We start from the raw sequence: 19,415 nt of genomic DNA, 5'->3' as shown, positions 1-19,415 counted from the left end.
CAGCAAATAGTGTAGCATCAGACATTTCATTATTATTTAATTTTTTTTTTTTTGCTTTATTTTTGTACTGTTAAGATTTTGATCTGGTATTACCTACTGAATCTCTGACATGCCCATAATTATTGATATCATCGCACATATTTTGACTTGGTGAGATCACTTTTAGTTCTTGTTTACTGAAATGAGATCATTGGTGTAAAGTGAAACGAAAGTATAATGACAATGAGGAAACGCAGAACTTTTTAATATGTTGACAGGGTGCCCCGCTGAAGTAAAAAAAAACTAAATCACGAAATTTCTGATGTACACATTAGATATACATGGCATAAAATATACCTGCAGAGCACGATCAGTTAAGACGACTGTATTCGAAAAAAATTTTGTGCAATGGAATTTATATTGCATATTGGATTGCATTGCTCTATAAAATATATGAACAGATTTCGTCGTATACAAATTTTGTTACAAAATTGTTCTTCGACTCCAACGGCATAAAAGGAAAGGCCAAACTGCTGTTCGATATAACCTGAAAAGCTTTCATTTTCTGTTATTTCAAGAAATACAGATGTTGTCGGTTTCCCGTTTTCTATTTCGTCCTTTCATGTCTCTTTGTACAGAAGCTGACTCTGAGTATAGTCCTGCTAGGCCTAATAGCCGCTCCTGCCCTGGTGCATGGATCGTCTGAGGTCAAAGGTAAGCCACTATAAGTTTGAATTTCATCAAGAACTTTTGACATAGATTTTGAGAACTTCTAAAGTAAATAGATGTATGTTCTGAAGGTATTTTTAAGTGAATGTTTCTTGAGTCAAGTTAAGGAGGGAAGGGAGAATCTTCATGTATTTTAGCTTGTCCAAACCTAAACTAACCTACTATCGTAACCTTCAATTTGGCAGCCCAACGTTACTGCCCTGCAGGTTTTTGGACAATGTTTTGGATCTTTTTATTGTCACTTGCACACACTGCCAGGGTTTGTTGATATTTCCTCTAATTTAATATCTTTTCCTTATGCTGAGAAGACCTCAGACCAGTGCTCTAAACCTCCCTCCTTCGTCCAACGCTTGCCTCAGTGAGAGTACAAAAACTGAAGCTTCCTTCGCTTTGAATCACCTCTCCTTACCTGGCAAGAGACTTTTCTCAAATTTCTATCTCAGTGCAGACTCTTCTCAATCTTCTATTTCTCTTGTTCGCTCTTCTCAAATTCTCTTCCTCACTCAGGATCTTCTCATAACTCCTTTTCTCAATTACAGGTTTTCAGACTCTTCTTATATTGGTTTAATCATAAAGTTTCCTTTATTTCTAAAATTTTTGTTCCTCTGCAGAAGAAAGTGCTGATGCAAAGTTTTTCCTGAAATCTTACCAGACGACGACTGTCACGACGCTGAGCGTCGTGCTGACGACTGTGCCTTACTTCTGTGCTGTCAGTAAGTTTCCTTAGTCCCCTGTTGACAAAGTCGAGGGGTCTATAGTTTTTCTTTTGTTTACTATGTTTGTCTGCCAAGCATCTCTTATACTAGATGGACAGAAAGCGCCTGATGATCAAGTACCAAATTAAGTAAATGAAAGAGAATCCTACGTGTCTTCTTCTATTGGTTAGACTTCCCAAGGCTGTGTATATATGAAGTGCAGAAATAGTACCAGGATAAATATTTACTATATTACTCCATGAAATAAAATCAACAAACTTTCTCAATTTAAATTACCGTTTTCATTTCGAATTCACTGGAGAGAAGTTACGGCCAGAAGGTCTGAAAAAGACAGATGAAGTTTTTTAAATGTTCAAAAATCTTTGATAAAAGAGGCAGACGGTAGTATAAAAAGATAAATGAAAAGGAATGTCCAATTCCTACCGCTGGAAGTATCTCAGTGTCCTGATTCTGGGAGTATCTCAATATCTAAATAATGGAAGGCTCTCAGCCTCCCATTATCTCACTCTCCAATGAGTGAAAGTCCTTCAATCTCCCCTTATCTCACTCTCCAATTGTTGGAAGTCTTTCAGTGTCCGTATGCAGGGGGCCACTTGGTATCCAATTTTTAAATGTGTTTCTCAGACACTATAACTAAGGTAAATTTCTTATTACCGAGTTATTCTTACTATCTGTGACTAGAAGTATTTCCTATTTTTTACCAGCAACATCGCCGACCGGGGGCCCACCACTTCAAGGATGTACTGGGCGTCGCTTGAGGCGGAAACGAAGAATCAGTATCCATGATCAGGTTCCAGAGAAAAGCGTCCAACTGGAGGAGTCAACAGAGGACGTCCCGCAGGCGGTGAAGGAGGACAGAAACGAGAGGCTCTTCTTCACCTTGTGGCAGAGCACGACCACCACTCTCACCGTGACATCAACCTTGACCAACACCAGCATCACCATTTCGGCTTCAGCTATTTGCACCTTCGCTAATTACAACGTTCCTCTGTGCTAAAGGGGCATTCGCATAGCAGCTCTTGACAGGAGGAAAAGGATTCGTATATTTGGTTTCCCTCCAGATGTATTTTAGAATTTATTAAGTTAGGTTAAGAAAGCTTTTGAACATTGTAAATCAGTGATTTTTTTCTTGCGACCCTGTATAGAATAAATGTAGCAGCATAGTTAGCATTTCTTTGATAACCTTATGTATGTTAAGTTCAGAAATATATTTCGGAAGAAACGGGCCAATAATGGAAACTGATTTGTTGACCCAAACTAATAGAAAACTGTCATTGTGAGTCTTCACTCCATATATTCTGATTGTGATCATGAGACGTAAAGCATCCAGGGCAACCTGGATACTTGGTGTGAAGCACTAAATCTATTCACAATTCTGTATCCACATCTTCTCTGGCCCTTTGCATCGATACATCAGTAAAGATTGTGAATACCCAAGACTTGGACCCATTCTCCCATTTTCATGATCTCACGTGTTTTGTCTTAATCCTAAAAAACTTTTAATCACTCTGAACAGATTACCATCTGTGCGCATCCCCAGTTACTCTTATATTCACGTGTGCTAGTTCTATCAAGAACCTTTTTTCAGATTCATGTATGTAATGGGCAAACTTCTCCATTCACTTTCAAACTTCTTAGTCAATAGGTTTCTAGAGGAAAGAAGACACTGTCATTCCTTCTCTAAACCCGTACTCTATGATTGCTATCAAACCTAACATTTATCAGAAGTTCACTCAAAATTTTGCTGTTCACCTAAAGCCCATTCTACACGGTCGAACTTTGCCCGACAGTCTTTGTTCGATGTGAGCTCGGAAGTGGAGAAACTGGGGATAAAGTTCTGACTTTTCCTGCTTCTAATGTCACATCGAACAAAGTCTGTTGGGCAAAGTTCGACCGTGTGGACGGGGCTTTACATAATGTACTACATAAAACTATGCCCAAACAATCTCTATAATCACTTTTATCACCTCTACACATTTTGAAACAATATATATTGTTCAGGATTTAAGCCAGAACCGAGCAAAAAATAACTCCTTCCAGAAAGGAAATTCAGACATTCTTCAGTCGCCCATTTTCACTGAGCTTCCATTCTCTTTGAATGCCTCATGAATCATCTTACGCTGTTCCAATTGGCTGTTCCATAATTAATCCCTTTTGGGACTGCAGTGGGCAGAGTCTATCTTTGGCCAGAGGAACTAGCCTGGACACAGGCCCATTGGAACCGAGATTATAAAACCAGGATGCAACCTACATGAGCCCTTAGAAGATTTCCAGCTATGAAGCTGTTAACTCCTCTTCCCCCTTTTGCTCCATCTCTCCTACAGGGACCCCCATGTGTTCCTTTATTGCCATAGTGCTGTTCCCTGCTTAGCAATTCGAAAGAAAACAAGACCACAGACGCCCATGCACTGTAATGGAGTAATTTCAAGTGGAGTCAGTTACCATTTTTTGCCTCTGTCTGTATTTCCAATTCATTCTTTCCAAGGCAACTTTCCACTCTTTTGACTCAGCATCGCAGTTCCTATGTTGGTTACCATAATGCAGTTCCCCATGACCATCATCGATGCTGTAAATAATTCACCTTGTGATGCTAGCTGTGATATTAAATCTAATTGTGATATTCCCGCCTAGACTGGCATCTGTTACATCGGGAAGTAACGTTTCATAATAAACATCCCCTAGTCAAAGATACAGGAATTTTAGGATAGGATCATTTTGATTTATCTATTAGAATGAAAGTGTAGAAAATAAATAATGGGCATGTTAAACAGTACAGAAAATTTATTTCTGATAAAATATTGCGTATTTATTTTGATTTTCGTTAGTGAAACAAGGCTCTATTTGCCCGTAGATTTTAGCCCTTTTTAATTCACGTTAAACATTAGGAATATGTTTATGGCTTATATATGCAAGGAAGATCTAGCATGTGACCTGAGTAAGGTGGAGGTCGGATTAATTTTTGTTTTTTATTCTATCAGCATTTGTTTCCTCTTTCGTAAATGTAACTTCAGCAATCTACAGCTTTTTTTGCCTAAAGGGTGGGTACTGAGAATAGTATGAGACATGGTTATAGAAATGGCTTTGTACCGTCAGAACCTCAGGGCCAGCTACTGCCAAATGTCGTTGATATATATGAATGATAAAAAAGAAAAATTATTTGTAAACTAAGCCTTTGACTTGATAAACAGTTAAATCAAGTCATTTTCATTTCATAAACTAGATTTTTCCAAATATATGCTTACTAATGATGATCTATTTGGTTATTTTGGGTGTCAAATTATTGGGTGTTAAAGAAACCTAGGCTCAATTTCCCAGGAGTTAAAATACCAGGAGGCATATTCACGAACTGTAACCTATTATTAACTAGAACCTTCCCGTGAAAAGAGGGGCGCTATATCTTAAAAACTAGAATCTCCTTGAAAATAATCTCATTAAATTTCTCCACGCCCAATTTACCTGGAGGGTACCTCTTTGAACTAACCTAACCTGACCAAACTTAACCTAGGGTCATGGCAAAAAAAAAACAATGTTAGCGATTGTGCAATGCTATTATACATTTCGGGAATTTGCTACCGGGAGTGAAATTACCCAGATCAAAGTCCTGTGAATTTACATAACGACCACCATAGATGTCACGTGACCATGCTGCCCCAAGGGCAAACACCATCTTATCGAGGCCATCAGGAAACAGGCTGGTGCTTGGGGAAGCTGCCTCTCAAACAATGGGGAGGGGACCGGACCAGTGTACCAACGACTGCCTTTGAAGAGGCATCCTTTCGCATCTGGGTACATCACAGGTAAGTCTCTCAGGTCACAGGGCTAGTGGCATCCCTATACAGCCATGTAACTCCTAATTTAATACTCCTTCTCTGTTAAAAACCATGAGACTAAATCCCCTATGCCTAAGCCATCCACTGTTTCTGCATGTTTGGTGTTTAATAATCGTTAGTGCTATAATTCCTTTGAATGAAGCCGAGCCGGGCTAGGTTACCCTCGTGATTCAGAACCTCGACTACATCAAGCGGCATCGGATGCATTTAGTTGGGAATTCAAGTTAGAACTCATTCACTGTCTCAGGGAAAGTGCACCTGCCATTCCACTTTATTAATGGAGACATTTTTTCTTGGAAAATTTTACAGACAAAGAAATCCAATAGGCCTAGTTTCCTACAAGAAATCTGGTGTTCAAAGTAGTCATAATTTCAATATGATAATCAACGACTTAGTCCCTAGCTGCAACCCTTGTCATTCCTTTTACTATACTTCTATTCTCATTCTCTTTCTTCCATCCTAATTTCCTACCTCTCCTAACAACATTCTTTTCATAGTAGAAATACGAGATTATCCTGTCACACCTTTAAAAGCTTTTTTTTTATTTTCTCAAATTCCTTTCCAGCATTGAATGACCTCAACTTTGGCCTAAGTTATATATTCCACTCTGTATCAATGTTAAAACTTTTTAGGATACTGAAAAATCAAGATTAATTCAAGTTCAAGCAGTCTGTGCATATAACGACATTCATTAATAAAGGTAGATGTACATTTGGCATATGTCACCAGTACCGTCTGAAGTGAAGATCACACAAGAAGAAAGCAGCTTTAAGAATAACCTAAAGACTCTCCTTTGCTGCAGGAGCTACAATAATGGTGAAAAAATACTAAAAGACAATTATAAAATACAAGAAGCAACTTAATTAGAAAACTTACAAGTGCCTCCTAGAGAGGGAATCTTCCCTGTGGAGGGTTGTACATAAAACCAAACAAAGTGAAACACAGAGAAACTATTTTGCCTATGAGGATATCTTCCATGATTAATGTCTTATAAAAGGCCAAATTGTCCCCTCAATTGTGGAGAGACCTGCTGGCAGAGTCAGAAAACTTGAAAGCATTGGAAGGATATCCTAAAAAAACTAGCCATGGAATCTTCTTGAAAATAATGTCATTACGTTTCCCACACCCAAATTACCTACGAGAATCCTTTTTGGTCTAACCCGAGCTAACCCAACTTAACGTAACCTAATCTATGGGCATGGCAAAAAAGAAAAGAAAAAAAAACGGTGCTTGTGCAATACTAGTGTATACATCTCTGGAATTTGCCAGCGAGGTCCTACACCGTTACCAGTGTTGAACTAGCTACAGTTACCTTTGACGACTGGATTATGAAACAAGCCCAGTAATTTAAGAAAATGAAATTCATATTGGAAAGAATTTGATAGGCAGTCTCTCGTATTCAAATAGATAGGCAGGCTATTTTATATACTATATGTGTGTGCGTATGTTTGTAAAACATAGTTACAGGGGCAGGAAAGCCAACTGAATTCAATGCTGGTGCCAAGCCTGTATTAATAGGGAGGGCTGGATTCAGGATGGGCATCCATCTGTAAAGCATCTGCCAACATCTGCTATGTTAACAGAGCCCTTCTAGATAGAAAAAGCTGGAGGGGGCTAATTAGAAACAGCAACCCCAACTAATGATGAGGCTGAGAATATGTATTGTTATAAATCTCTTGTTCTCGGACTCTGAAAACTATGGAAGTGACTCTCTGGCACTGTCATGGTAATCGCTTTATAGCAAAGAATTATATATGTAATGCAATTCATTACATAAATACAGATATTTTCCATATCTGTAAATAAACCCAAGACCCAAGGGGTCATTGGCGAATTAGGAGGGTGATCAACAGCCATAACAGGACGTAAAACTAGACCATGCCATGCAATGCTTGCAGTGGCCTGGTTGCATTTGTCTGTATAACACTTTTATCAACAATTCTGACCAACCTTTCCTATACTCCAGTGATGGAGCAGAGAAATAAAGTTGTTAAGAAGTTAACTCAGGAAGTTTGAGTGATCTCCCCAATTCTGAAGAAGAAGAAAATCTACTTCATGTCACTTCAACGAGAAAAGGAAAAGGAACCACAAATGCTTGCATATCACAGTCGCAAGAATAGACACATAACTGATCTCTGTCCTATACATTGTAAGTGGTGGACCGGAGACAGTTAAATAATGGTGGCAGCTCGTCGACATCTACCGTCTACCGAAGCAAATGGAATCATCGAGAATGTAACTAATCAGAAGTAAAACAGAAGGAACAGGATCTTCAATCAACATAGGCAACTGTAAACATCACTAAGAAATGTCCTTCATCGAGACGTATTCGAGCTGCCAAATCAACGTTTAGAGAACGACTTTCATCACATATCTACAAGAATCAAACCGGACGTGAATGCAGCATCGGATCTTCCATGGGAAGCGAAACATTCAACAAATAAGCAACGCACGAACAGAAGCCAAGGCGAAGAGATTGGGTCAAGCGCGGAGCAACGCGAGAGAGAGAGAGAGGCTGTGACGTCATCACAACAACAACAGTCTTCCTGCATATATACTAAAGCTAAGTACATCCTTTATCCATTCAGGTTTTATCAGTGAAATGTTTTACATCACGAGTCGATCGTCCATTATTCCTGGGGTGAGTTATACGTAATCTTAATCTTCCTTCATTACAGGAATCTATCTTCAACTACGAATTCTCGCCTGCAGAATTTTTTTTCTCTTCGTTGCTAATTCCTTTTTCTTCCAGAAGTTCTCCGGAAATATCTTTATCACATTATCTGTCTTTAATATTATCATTTTGGGGGACTTTACTATAATCTGCAACACATCTTTATTTTATATTGCATATGCGTTTACGCAGTGGACGTGTGTACTCATGTAGATACTTTGATAGGATCGCAAGGAATCGTAGTGATAAGAAAAAAGCAAAAGTGAACATGGCAACCACTGTGGCTGGCTCTTCCACACCCGGTAAACCCAATCCCGTGGTTACTCTAGTAAGTGCTAGTCAGCGATAGTCCCTTTTCAAGGTTGGGTCAATGGGTTCCTGCCTCAAAGTCGAGTCATGGATCTCATCAGTAGATGCTCATTTAAACGCAAAATGCATCACAGACCCATCTGTACAATTACAGGAAGCTAAAAGCTTCATAGACTTTGCTAAAGGAGATGCTAGTGCATATCTTAGAAGAGTCTCTTTCCAAGAGGCGGTTACATGGGACGATTTCAAAGTTAGGCTACGTGCTATATATGGCGGTGAAGAAGCCTTAGATGTAGTTTTGGCTTTAAGGAATATCCTTAATCAAGCCTCTATGACTCAGCTTAATGTTGTAGAACGGGCGGCAGTAATTGCCGACCGACTAAATGAATATCAAGATAACTTAAGTAACTCCACTTGGGTTACAAGAGCCAATATCGCCGTGAAAGATTTCATACGGTTGATATACTTGACTTGCATGACAGTTATGTTGCCTGAAGCTTTAGTGCGGTGTTTTGACATAAAGTTAACGCCCGACAGTACGGAACTAGATGTGTATAAACAGATCAAAAAGCACATGTCTAAGTGTACTGACCTCGATTCCTTGCTTACTCAAGTTTTTGCAAAAAATGAAAATAAAGCCACAACAAGTAAACGTTAGTTTAAATAAAATTCAAAGCTGCAGGGACGACTTGTTACAATTGCAAGCAGCCAGGACACATGATTTCAGACTGTAGGACGCGTTATTGTTCAATTCATAACAGCTCCACTCATTCATATAATCGTTGCTTCTCGCGAAATCAACAGCAGAATCCTAGAAACACGCAAACTGTTGCCAATGAAAACAAGAAGAAGAATCCTCAGTACTATAAGAAGAAGCAGGCGAACAGCAATGCTGTTCAACATCAGAAACAAACAAATCGTGCTTCAAGTAACTCTGTTCCCGGGCCGTCTAGCCAAAACTCAAAGGTCAGACGAATTTTCCGAGTGTGCAAAGCAAAGCAAATACCACGTAGTCAACTCCAATGGGGGAGAGGATGATGTTGGGTCATTCATATCAACATCTTTTGTATCAAATAACCAATTTAATCATTTACCAGATCATTGTGAGACAATCGATTTTCCTATGAAACACACGGCCGGATCCAAAAAATCAGTGCAGGTTCCCGTAGATTTGCAACAAATTCACGCTATAATAAGTCTAGTTCACATAATATCATGGATTTGCGGACTCACCACTTGTTGTTTTCGAACTTCCCTATCGAGAAGTCTGGAGTAAGGCTCTCGGGGATCGGAAATAATGAATTAAATGTGGTAGGAGTAACTCATATTCAGTACAAGGTCGGTAAGCGCACGTTTACCGATACCTTTATCATTGTACAAAACATTGATATGTATCCAGCGGTAATTATAGGATACCCGTCTATGGGCACTCAAAACATTACCTTAGCCCCTGCCAAACATGGCGTGTATATCAAAGGAAAATTCTATAAGTCTTCTAACACCTTAAAATCAGTTTTGGACAAAAAGGAGACAACAAATAAAACAGTAACGTACGTTGAGGAACCAATCACTTGTCTCATGAATCAAGAGATAATCCATGCGACCCAACAGAATTCTCGTTCACCCGTAATAATCAGCTTGCACGCAAACTCTCGAGCCAAACGTAACTTCGAATATATTAGTGCGAGTAAAGAAAACTTTGCCGGGATCTGAAATGTTAATCCTTTCCGACACTTTGAAAACTAATGGATTGTCCGTCACACAAACCATATATACAGTCGGCTCACAACAACAATGTAACATTGAGGTCTGTAATCATTTGAATACCACTATAGTAATTCACAAAAATCAACATATCTTGGATGTGGAAGTTTATAAACATCGCATTATTACCGTCACTGAGATCAATCACGCACAATTAGTTGCGGATGAATCCCTTTTGCAATCTATTAAAAGTAAAAATCAATAAGACATTCAAGAAGAGGAAATTCAGCAGAAATTTCTTGATCTTTTAACTGAATATCATGATGTTTTCTCCACTACTGAGGGATCCTTAGGAAAAACGGATGTCATAGAACACCAAATAAGGTTAAAAGACAAGCAGAAAGTTATCTATGTACCTTCGTACAGACTCCCCATGAAATTCCAGAATGAGATAAATGATGAAGTAGGTAAAATGCTAGAAGAAGGAGTCATTAGGAAATTGAACAGCCCTTATAATTTTTCGTTACTAGTCGTACCGAAAAAAGATCGAACTTGGCGTATCTGTGTAGATTTCCGTCGCTTAAATGAGGAAACGATCCCTGATCGAATTCCCAGTGCCATGTACTGAAGATATTTTATCTTTGTTAGGTCAGAACAAATATTTTACCAGTTTGGACTTACTTAAAGGCTTTCACCAGATACCCTTAGAAGAAGAGAGTATCCCATACACTGCCTTCAGCACAGCCAGGGGACATTATGAATTTTTGCGTATGCCTTTTGGTTTACGTTGTGCTCCCATAACATTTACTAGAATGATCAACATAGTGTTTGGAGACTTGTTAGGGGATATCCTACATGCCTATATGGACGATCTTGTAATCTTTTCTAATACCTCAGAAGAACATCTACGTAAACTGGAGCTAGTGCTACAGAGACTAAGACAGCATAATTTAAGGGTAAAGATAAGTAAGTGTGAATTTTTCAAAACATAACTAGTCTATTTAGGTTTTACGGTGTCTAGTCAAGGTCTTAAAGTAGTCCACGATAAGGTGTCGGCTATCCGTAACTTTCCGATACCTACTAACGTCAAGGGAATACAGCAATTTCTGGGGTGTAGCAGGTACTATAGGAGATTCATACGCAACTACTCAATAATAGCCGCTCCCCTAACTGATCTTACAAAGAAGGGCGTAGATTTCATATGGTCTGAGAAGCATCAACAGGCGTTTGATACCTTGAAAGATGAACTGTATAGTTCTCCTATATTAAAATTTCCTGACTTCAGTAAGGAATTCTTTATTGCAACAGACGCCTCAGACCTAGGAGTAGGTGGGGTATTGCTTCAGCAATATGACAAACAGTTTTTCCCTATAGCTTTTTATTCACGTAAACTGAGACCTTGCGAAAGTAAATATGCAGTAATAGATAAGGAAGACTTTGGCGCGAGGATCGGGTATCTACCTGGGAAAGCAAATATCATTGCTGACGCATTATCACGCAACCCCGCATCATCTTGTACGGAGCCATTAGCTGAATTAATAGATATATCAACATCCATGCCTATTGTATCTGAACAGGAAGATCTGGGTTGGAGCGCTGAACTAATACAGACTGAACAAAGAAAAGATCAGCAATTAGAAAAAATCATAAATGCTTTGAACAGAAATCCTAAGGAAAAGGAATATATAAAGTATACGCAGCAGAATTATATAATCAAGGATAATATTCTGTGTAGATCCGTGACAAGGAAAACCCGCAACACACCACAGGTGACTAACGACCAGGTAGTGGTACCAATCTCACTTACACCAACTGTCTTAAATTGGTTGCATGCAAATCCATTACATGGCCATCCAGGGTTCTCCATCATGTCACAGAAAGCCAAATCATTATTTTATTGGCATATGATGCTTGCAGATATAAAAAAAGCACATAGCTAATTGTCGCACTTGTCAGAAAAACAAAGGGCACACGAAGACACCTGTCAGCCTAGGGGCTTATCCTGTGCCCAATCAACCCTTTGAAAGAGTACACTTAGATTTATTAACAGGGTTTTACGAGTCAGACAGAGGAAATAAGAACTCTTAGTAATCATAGATGCCTTGACTCGATATACAGAATTGATAGCGCTTAAAACTAAAACCGCGATCGAATGCGCTAGGAAGTTTTACGAGTGCTATATTTGTAAACATGGAATTCCACACATGATAATCTCTGACTCGGGTGGAGAATTCAATAATCATTTCCTTAACTCGTTGTGTGAATTCCTTTGCATAAAGAAAATCAATACCATGATCTACCACCCAGAGTCTAATGGGCCAGTGGAAAGAGCAAATAGAAAGGTTTTAAACATATTAAGAGTTACACTCGAGGGATTGGACCCCAACTGGGATATTGCCATACCTGCGGTCCTAAGCACTCTTAATCACTCATATCATGTATCTATTAAAATGTCGCCGCACGAGGCACTGTACGGTACCCCAGCTAGAACGCCTTTCCATGTATTTACGCCTACAACCAATTTATCAAATCTTCTAAAAGATGTTATGGATGCAAGCATAAGTCGATATAATATACTTCGTAAGAATTTAGAAGAATCACAAATCATAATGAAAAGAAATCATGATAAGATAGCTAAGCCAACTAAAACATATACCGTGGGTGATAAGGTATACATGCAAGTATATGTACACTAGGGACTCAACTACAAACAGACACCTAAGTTTGAAGGCCCGTTTAACATCTAGAAATATTAACGGCCAATAGATTTAGAGTTCAAAACGTATCCCAACCCACTGATAAGAGAATCATACCATTGGCACACATAAGAAATTAAAAGAAGGGTAGAAGGAAGTGAGGGAAATTTTTGTATCTATGAAACTTGTATAATAACTTGTGTATATATAATATTTGTATGTAAACATTTTTCTTTAACATGAGTAATTACATATATTTTACTCATTGCAGGTTTCCAAAATGAAGCTTTTTGAAGGAGTGGTACTGTTCGTTCAGACATCTTTGTCGTGTGGGAAGAGCGCTAAAACAAAAAATATAGACTTTTCACATGGCACTATTATTGAAAGAACAGAAGACGTTTTCATTACAGTAAGCAATGTAGTTATAGAAGTAGATATGCAAGCGATTTTCCTACCGGAGGATGACGTCATTAACCTAAAGAGCGACCTGTCAAGGTTCGCTGTATCGTTGAATGAAATGCAACAACGCCATTTTCCTTTTAATCCAGAGAGTTCGCTAGCACAAACACTAAGCGTCGCGGAAATGTTATCATACGACTTGCAAAATAAAACTGCCGAGGCAGAAGGTCTGGCTCGAGATCTGCTGACGTGGACTGCGACACAATAGCCTAGAAAGACGCAACCCGTTTATCTTTGCTGCACTAAACATCTTTGGATCTGTTGCAAGTTTAGGCTTAGGAATTTCAAATCGTCTTAAAATTAATGATTAGAATAAGAGAATTGAGTTTTTGCAACATGAAAACGAATTAGTTTTGTCAGAACTTCGTAAACAAATTGTCATCAATTAATCAAAAAAATGAGTTTGGTGAAACGAATATCTAGTAATATCGATCAGATTATGGAAGTGCAACACTTGCTGGCAACGTTAGCGTATTATAGTTCGAAAGTAGATCATATCCGTACCAAAATTTCACATTTTATTGAGAAATCAAAAGACTATGTGGAAGCTATCACACTAGCCACAAGGGGTGTTCTATCACCACATCTTTTGCCTATTAAAGATCTGACTTTAACTTTGGAGAATGGACGGGAGAAACTGGGTTATGTTCCTTTGTTAGACGCCCATAAGATAGAATTTTATTATAGTTTAATATCAGTTATCGTTGAAAATTACAGGATCATGATTACAATTCCCTTTGATTCTTCTGATGCCTGGCAAGCATACAAAATTGCACCGTTACCAACTTTCGTGACGAATAACTCAAGTCCAGTAATATCCAATTTGACGGGACTCGTATTGATTTCCCCTGATAAGGAAACATACAGTCATTAAGGACTTAGATAAATTCACTCACTGTTCAGATGCCATGAATAATAAAGTTTGTACAGCTGACTCCTTTGAATTCCATCATATATCAATGGATTCATGCGAGTTAGGTATAGATAATAAGTTCAATTACAGGCTGAACAACGGATCGGGGATGCGATACGACAAGGAAGGTTTTCAAGTCTCGTGTCCAGATGGATCAACGGCCCACTCCCAGATCTTCGTTGCCATTGACGGTTGCATTGGGACGTCCACAAACTACACGGTCCGCAGAGTTAACACTATCATCAGGGAACGGGCTTATTTTGCAAATTTCTCGTGGACCACCACTATAATCCCCGCCTTACCTCTCCCATACAACGTGAAGGTGGCTCATCGTTTGATGCAACTAACTGAGATGGACCACACGTCAAGGAGTTATGCAGTGGGGAATCTGCATTTCTACGTGTCGCTGGCCATGATATGCGTTACGGTGGTGATTCTCATCACCACTAACATATTTGCTTGGCGTAGGTTGAGGCGAACACAGATGGATCTTCAGAGGAACGTCATGCCACGTCCAGACAACACTCCTATCACGCTGAAAGCGTTTACCGTTAGAGCCATTTGAAATTGGCCATTTCACTTGACTCGGAGGAAAATTGTCTGGAATTGAGTTGTGTGTGAAAAGCGGTCCGCACGCTGGCAATATGTAGGACAAGAAACTCCGAGACATTGCATTTCATTATATATATTATTATATATTGCTACTTTCAAAATGCATGTTTTCCCCTCTTTGAAATATCATGTAGAATATGCAACATTTTTTCAGATTCCTAGATAGCTTAGAATAGGATGTTTTAAAATGTGTGTTCAGATTTCGCATTTACATCTTGTAAAAGAATATATATATAACGTAAAGAGAGAGATCTCCGTTTGCTTCCCTAATCTGTCAACGCGTCTTGATAGCGATCTCAAATCTTCACTTGTGTTTTGGAGAATCTGTCATCGTACGTGATAAGACTTCTTCGTCTCGGTCGAGTCGGGTACGTCTTTCTTTTTTTTTTTTTTTCAGACTCGTCTGGTACGTGTATATCTTTGTCAAGTCCCACGTGGGTATTGCACTTTTTGTATGTAAGATTGCATCAGATTTCAGAAGATTCGAGAAGCATTCGTGACTAGAACATTTTTGAGACATCTGCTCTGTCATTTCCGTAAAGGAAGAGATTTTCATTCTATCTTAAGACCCCGAGGCATTAACATCTTGCTCTCCCTCTCTCTCTCTCTCTCTTTCTCTCTCCCGCGACATCATTGAGATTATATTAACGTAACGTAAATTTGGTCACTTGTAACTTGTGAGAATTTAATATTTGATATTTCTTAGAGTTTATTTAGTAGTATTTAGTTTCTTTTGTGGAATCTGAACAAACATTTCGTAACGGCGCCTGGTTTTTGTGAAAGTGTAATATACAAGCTGCAGCTAAGCAGAGAAAGAAACTGGTATACCAAGGTAAAGTGTTGTATATTTTTATTAGTTGCAACTAATAATTGTTAGGAACAGTGAATAACTAATAATGATAGGGAGTGTGTTTAACTTTAACTAATATGGATAGGAATTGTGTTTAACTAATAATTGATAGGAACTGTTGTCTGTTACGAAGGTTTGGTAAAAACTGTTGGTTACAGTGTTTTTGAATGAAAAAGATTTACACTTTTACACATTGCTGATATATTTTATGTTTGTGTCTGTTCCATTGTTTGTGCACTTATTCATTTTCTTATTGAAGTGTGTCTTTTTGTTTTATATTTTCATTTGCATTCACAATTTAATTGACTTAGTTATTTTCATTGCTTTATCATTGCACATTTAATTAAATTTAACACTTGTGAATTGATTTGCATTTACTTTGAATTCTTTTCAAGTTTTATTGTTGTTTAACACTTGTGAATTAATTTCAAATTTTCAATTATTGCCTAATACTTTTGAATTTCAATTAAATTAATTTTCTTGAATTTTGTGATAAATTAATTTTGATTTAATTTTACTTAATTTGATTCAAGAATTAATTAAACTTTACTTTGTTTTCAAGTAACAGTAATTTTCCCTGATATTGTGAATTTCACTTATAAATTTTGAATTTAATAATAAATTTTTTGTATTTAAAATTTTTTTAAGTGTTTTCTTTATCTTACACCAGTATAAATATATTTATATATGGTTATGACTATATTTATGATAGGTAGAGACATAGAGTGGTAATTGATTTGCTTTCCTTCAATTTAATTGAAGTGACTTAGAACCAGGGAAGTACTTAGTCTTCTGAAATCAGGGAAATACTTAGAGTTTTGAAAGTTGTTGATGGAGTGATGCCCTTTGATTAATTTAATTACTTACAAGATTACCTCACACCTGTTTTGATGAACTTAGTCTGATTTTCTGCAATACTGGTAAGTGTTAAGGGATCACTGTTGCCTTTAGAGTATTCAGTCGTTTAAACGTGTTATGAGGGTTCAGGTGTCTGGCTTTTTGTGAGGTAATGTTTGATGCATGGTAACCAGATACTTGGCACTTCGTAACAATATATATATAATTATAAATATGAACAGTTAAAAGTATCTTTCGGGCACCTAATAAAATATTGAAGCCCTGTCTATTAAAATGTCGGTGCGTGTACGTACCTGGAATCTATATCTTGTGCACAATCATATGAATTATATATCTATATCTTTATTGGGTAACACCTATCTTTAAACAGTTACCTATTATTATAACCATTCATGTATACATGCTAACCTTTTATTTTATATGGTACTACCGTTTCATTTAATAACATTATGCATTTTAGAATGTAATTCTTATGTCATGCAATTATCAGCAGAACTATAGTACTTTATCTTAAACATGGATCTGTATTTTCCATGCATTATTCTTTACTTATGAGTATGTCTATTATGGATGTTTTTTTTTTACATATAATTTTTGCATATTAGTCCTTTGATTATAGCTATGACTTAGATCACACTCCTATTTAACATAAGTTTTAATGTTCAGTGCTTGGCTTGGCAGGTATCTGACCGAGCTAATGTAATGCAATTCATTACATAAATACAGATATTTTCCATATCTGTAAATAAACCCATGACCCAAGGGGTCATTGGCGAATTAGGAGGGTGATCAACAGCCATAACAGGACGTAAAACTAGACCATGCCATGCAATTGCATTTGTCTGTATAACACTTTTATCAACAATTCTTGTAAACAGGTCACAACACCTTCTGTGGGAAGCTGTCGACCTATTCACCTGTAGCGAAAACACATGACTTCCGAGCCGTATGGCTATGTACTTATTATTTCTTGTAAACGCTGAAATAGCTAGTGTTAAGCTATCGATGCGACCCTCTTGTAAAGTCAGTTCTACCAAAATCCTCAAACTGAGTGGTCATCTGATCAACCTTTCCTATACTCCAGTGATGGAGCAGAGAAATAAAGTTGTTAAGAAGTTAACTCAGGAAGTTTGAGTGATCTCCCCAATTCTGAAGAAGAAGAAAATCTAATTCATGTCACTTCAACGAGAAAGGGAAAAGGAACCACAAATGCTTGCGTATCACAGTCGCAAGAATAGACACATAACTGATCTCTGTCCTATACCATTGTAAGTGGTGGACCGGAGACAGTTAAATATATTAAAGGAAAGGAAAATGCATCTTCTTCGAGAAGGTCTGCAGCAAAGGGGCATTCGCGCACGTGTTGGAGGTGCCTGTTCTCATTAGTGTTCAAGAATCGCCTGGTGGGATATGGAACTCAACAGGCGCCGACATGTCGCCGCGTATTTTGAGGTAACTATTCGCCCAGATCCTTCTAAAACATTCCTGTCATCTTGGGAGTCTGTGATGTTTGCTGGTAGGTCCCGCCCCCAGATCGCCGTATATATACGACTGACGAAGTAGGAGAGATCAGATCAGCAGAGATCATCAGAGAGAGATAAGAGAAGAAGGAACAGACGAAGGATAAGAGAGGAAGAATGCGCACGAGAGTTTGATCAGAATCGGGTCAAGTCGTCCAATTAGAGAGAGCGTCAGATATATTCTGATGGTGAGCAAACCTTCAGAGGAGAAACGTCCTGCAAGAGGTTTTGAGGAGTTCCTGCCCTTCGAGTATCAAGAACAGACATTGCTTTCTGCAGTACGGAGTCAAGAAAACGTCTAAAGTTCTACAGCTCTCCTTTGTGAAGACAGCTGCGAGCATTGATTTTCGACAGCTGCAAAACTGGCCAAAAAGTATTTCATTACCTCACTGTTTTCTTAGTTCACATACTGTATGATTTTATTTCTGTTATGTAAATAGGAGAAACCATTATTTTTGTTAGTAAGCTTGTAAATAAACCTTTGTTCTATTTGTGTTTCTTTCTATATTTGTATCCCCAGTTTCAACTGTTGGTGTTTAATCCTTTTTGTTTTATTATATTAACGAACCTGTAACGGACCTCGGTCTGTAATAATTGGCGAATTTGCCAGGATATTCGGCACCGTAACATTGAAACAGGGAATATAGAAAGAGCCAGAATGAGTGAGATGGTGAAAGAGTTTATTGAGTCTGGTAAGCTTCTAGGTCTAGAGGGGAATGATATCTGTGAGTATGTTGAAAAGAAAGAAAGAGAAAAGTATGAGAGATGAAAGAGCGGCTGAGAGAGAGGAAAGAGCAGTTGAGAGAGAAATGCAGCAAAAGAGAGAAGCAATGAAAATGCAGCAAGAGAGAGGCAATGAAAATGCAGCAAGAGAAAGAGAGAGAGGTAATGAAAATGAAGCAAGAGAGAGAAGTAATGAAAATGCAACAAGAAAGAGAAATGTTGGTAATGAAGCAGGAAGAAAGAGAAAAAGAACGTATGCATGAGTTGGAAATCGCTCGGTTAAGGCAAAGTACTTGTAACAGTCAGACAGGCGAGAACGAAACTGGAGCTGATGGTTTAGGTATGAGTGCAGTGTTGAAATTAGTACCGAAGTTTGATGAAGAAGATGTAACAACATATTTCATGTGTTTTGAGAAGTTAATGGAGCGAGTAGGTTCTCCTAAAGAAATGTGGACTCCATATTTACAGTCAGTTTTGAGTGGTATGGCGCTTACTGGGTATAGTTGTATGTCTAAGGAGGAATGTGATAATTATGATATCGTGAAAGAAACTGTTCTTAGTGCGTACAGGTTAGTACAGGAGGTATACCGTAAGAAATTTAGAAGTTTGAGGAAGGATGAGAATATTACGTATGTAGAATACGGTAAGAAGTTAAAAAGGCTGTTTTTTTGATTGGTTAGCTTCCGCTAAAGTTGAGAATTTTGATGGTTTGAAGAACTTAGTGTTGTTAGAAAACTTCAAAGCTAGTGTATCCCCTGAGGTTAAGCTTTATATAGAAGATAGGCGAGAAGTATCTTTTGCAGGAGTAACTAGGCTAGCAGACGAATATAGTCTGACTCATAA

The 19,415-nt window shown here is 38.1% G+C and overlaps 1 protein-coding gene across 1 annotated transcript in view; it reads left to right on the top strand.

Moving 5' to 3' along the window:
- The window catches only part of LOC135203994 (uncharacterized), a 42,098-nt gene that overhangs the window by 1,131 nt on the left and 21,552 nt on the right, over positions 1-19,415 (top strand). The window contains exons 2-3 of the mRNA XM_064233917.1: positions 618-693; positions 1,320-1,421. Coding sequence (XP_064089987.1) covers positions 618-693; positions 1,320-1,421 — 178 coding nt within the window. The remainder of the gene's footprint in view (positions 1-617; positions 694-1,319; positions 1,422-19,415) is intronic.

Source organism: Macrobrachium nipponense, chromosome 44, assembly GCF_015104395.2.
Source record: "Macrobrachium nipponense isolate FS-2020 chromosome 44, ASM1510439v2, whole genome shotgun sequence".
Taxonomy (NCBI): domain Eukaryota; kingdom Metazoa; phylum Arthropoda; class Malacostraca; order Decapoda; family Palaemonidae; genus Macrobrachium; species Macrobrachium nipponense.
The sequence above is the reverse complement of the archived record's forward strand: the minus strand, read 5'-3'. Positions and strand labels throughout refer to the sequence as shown.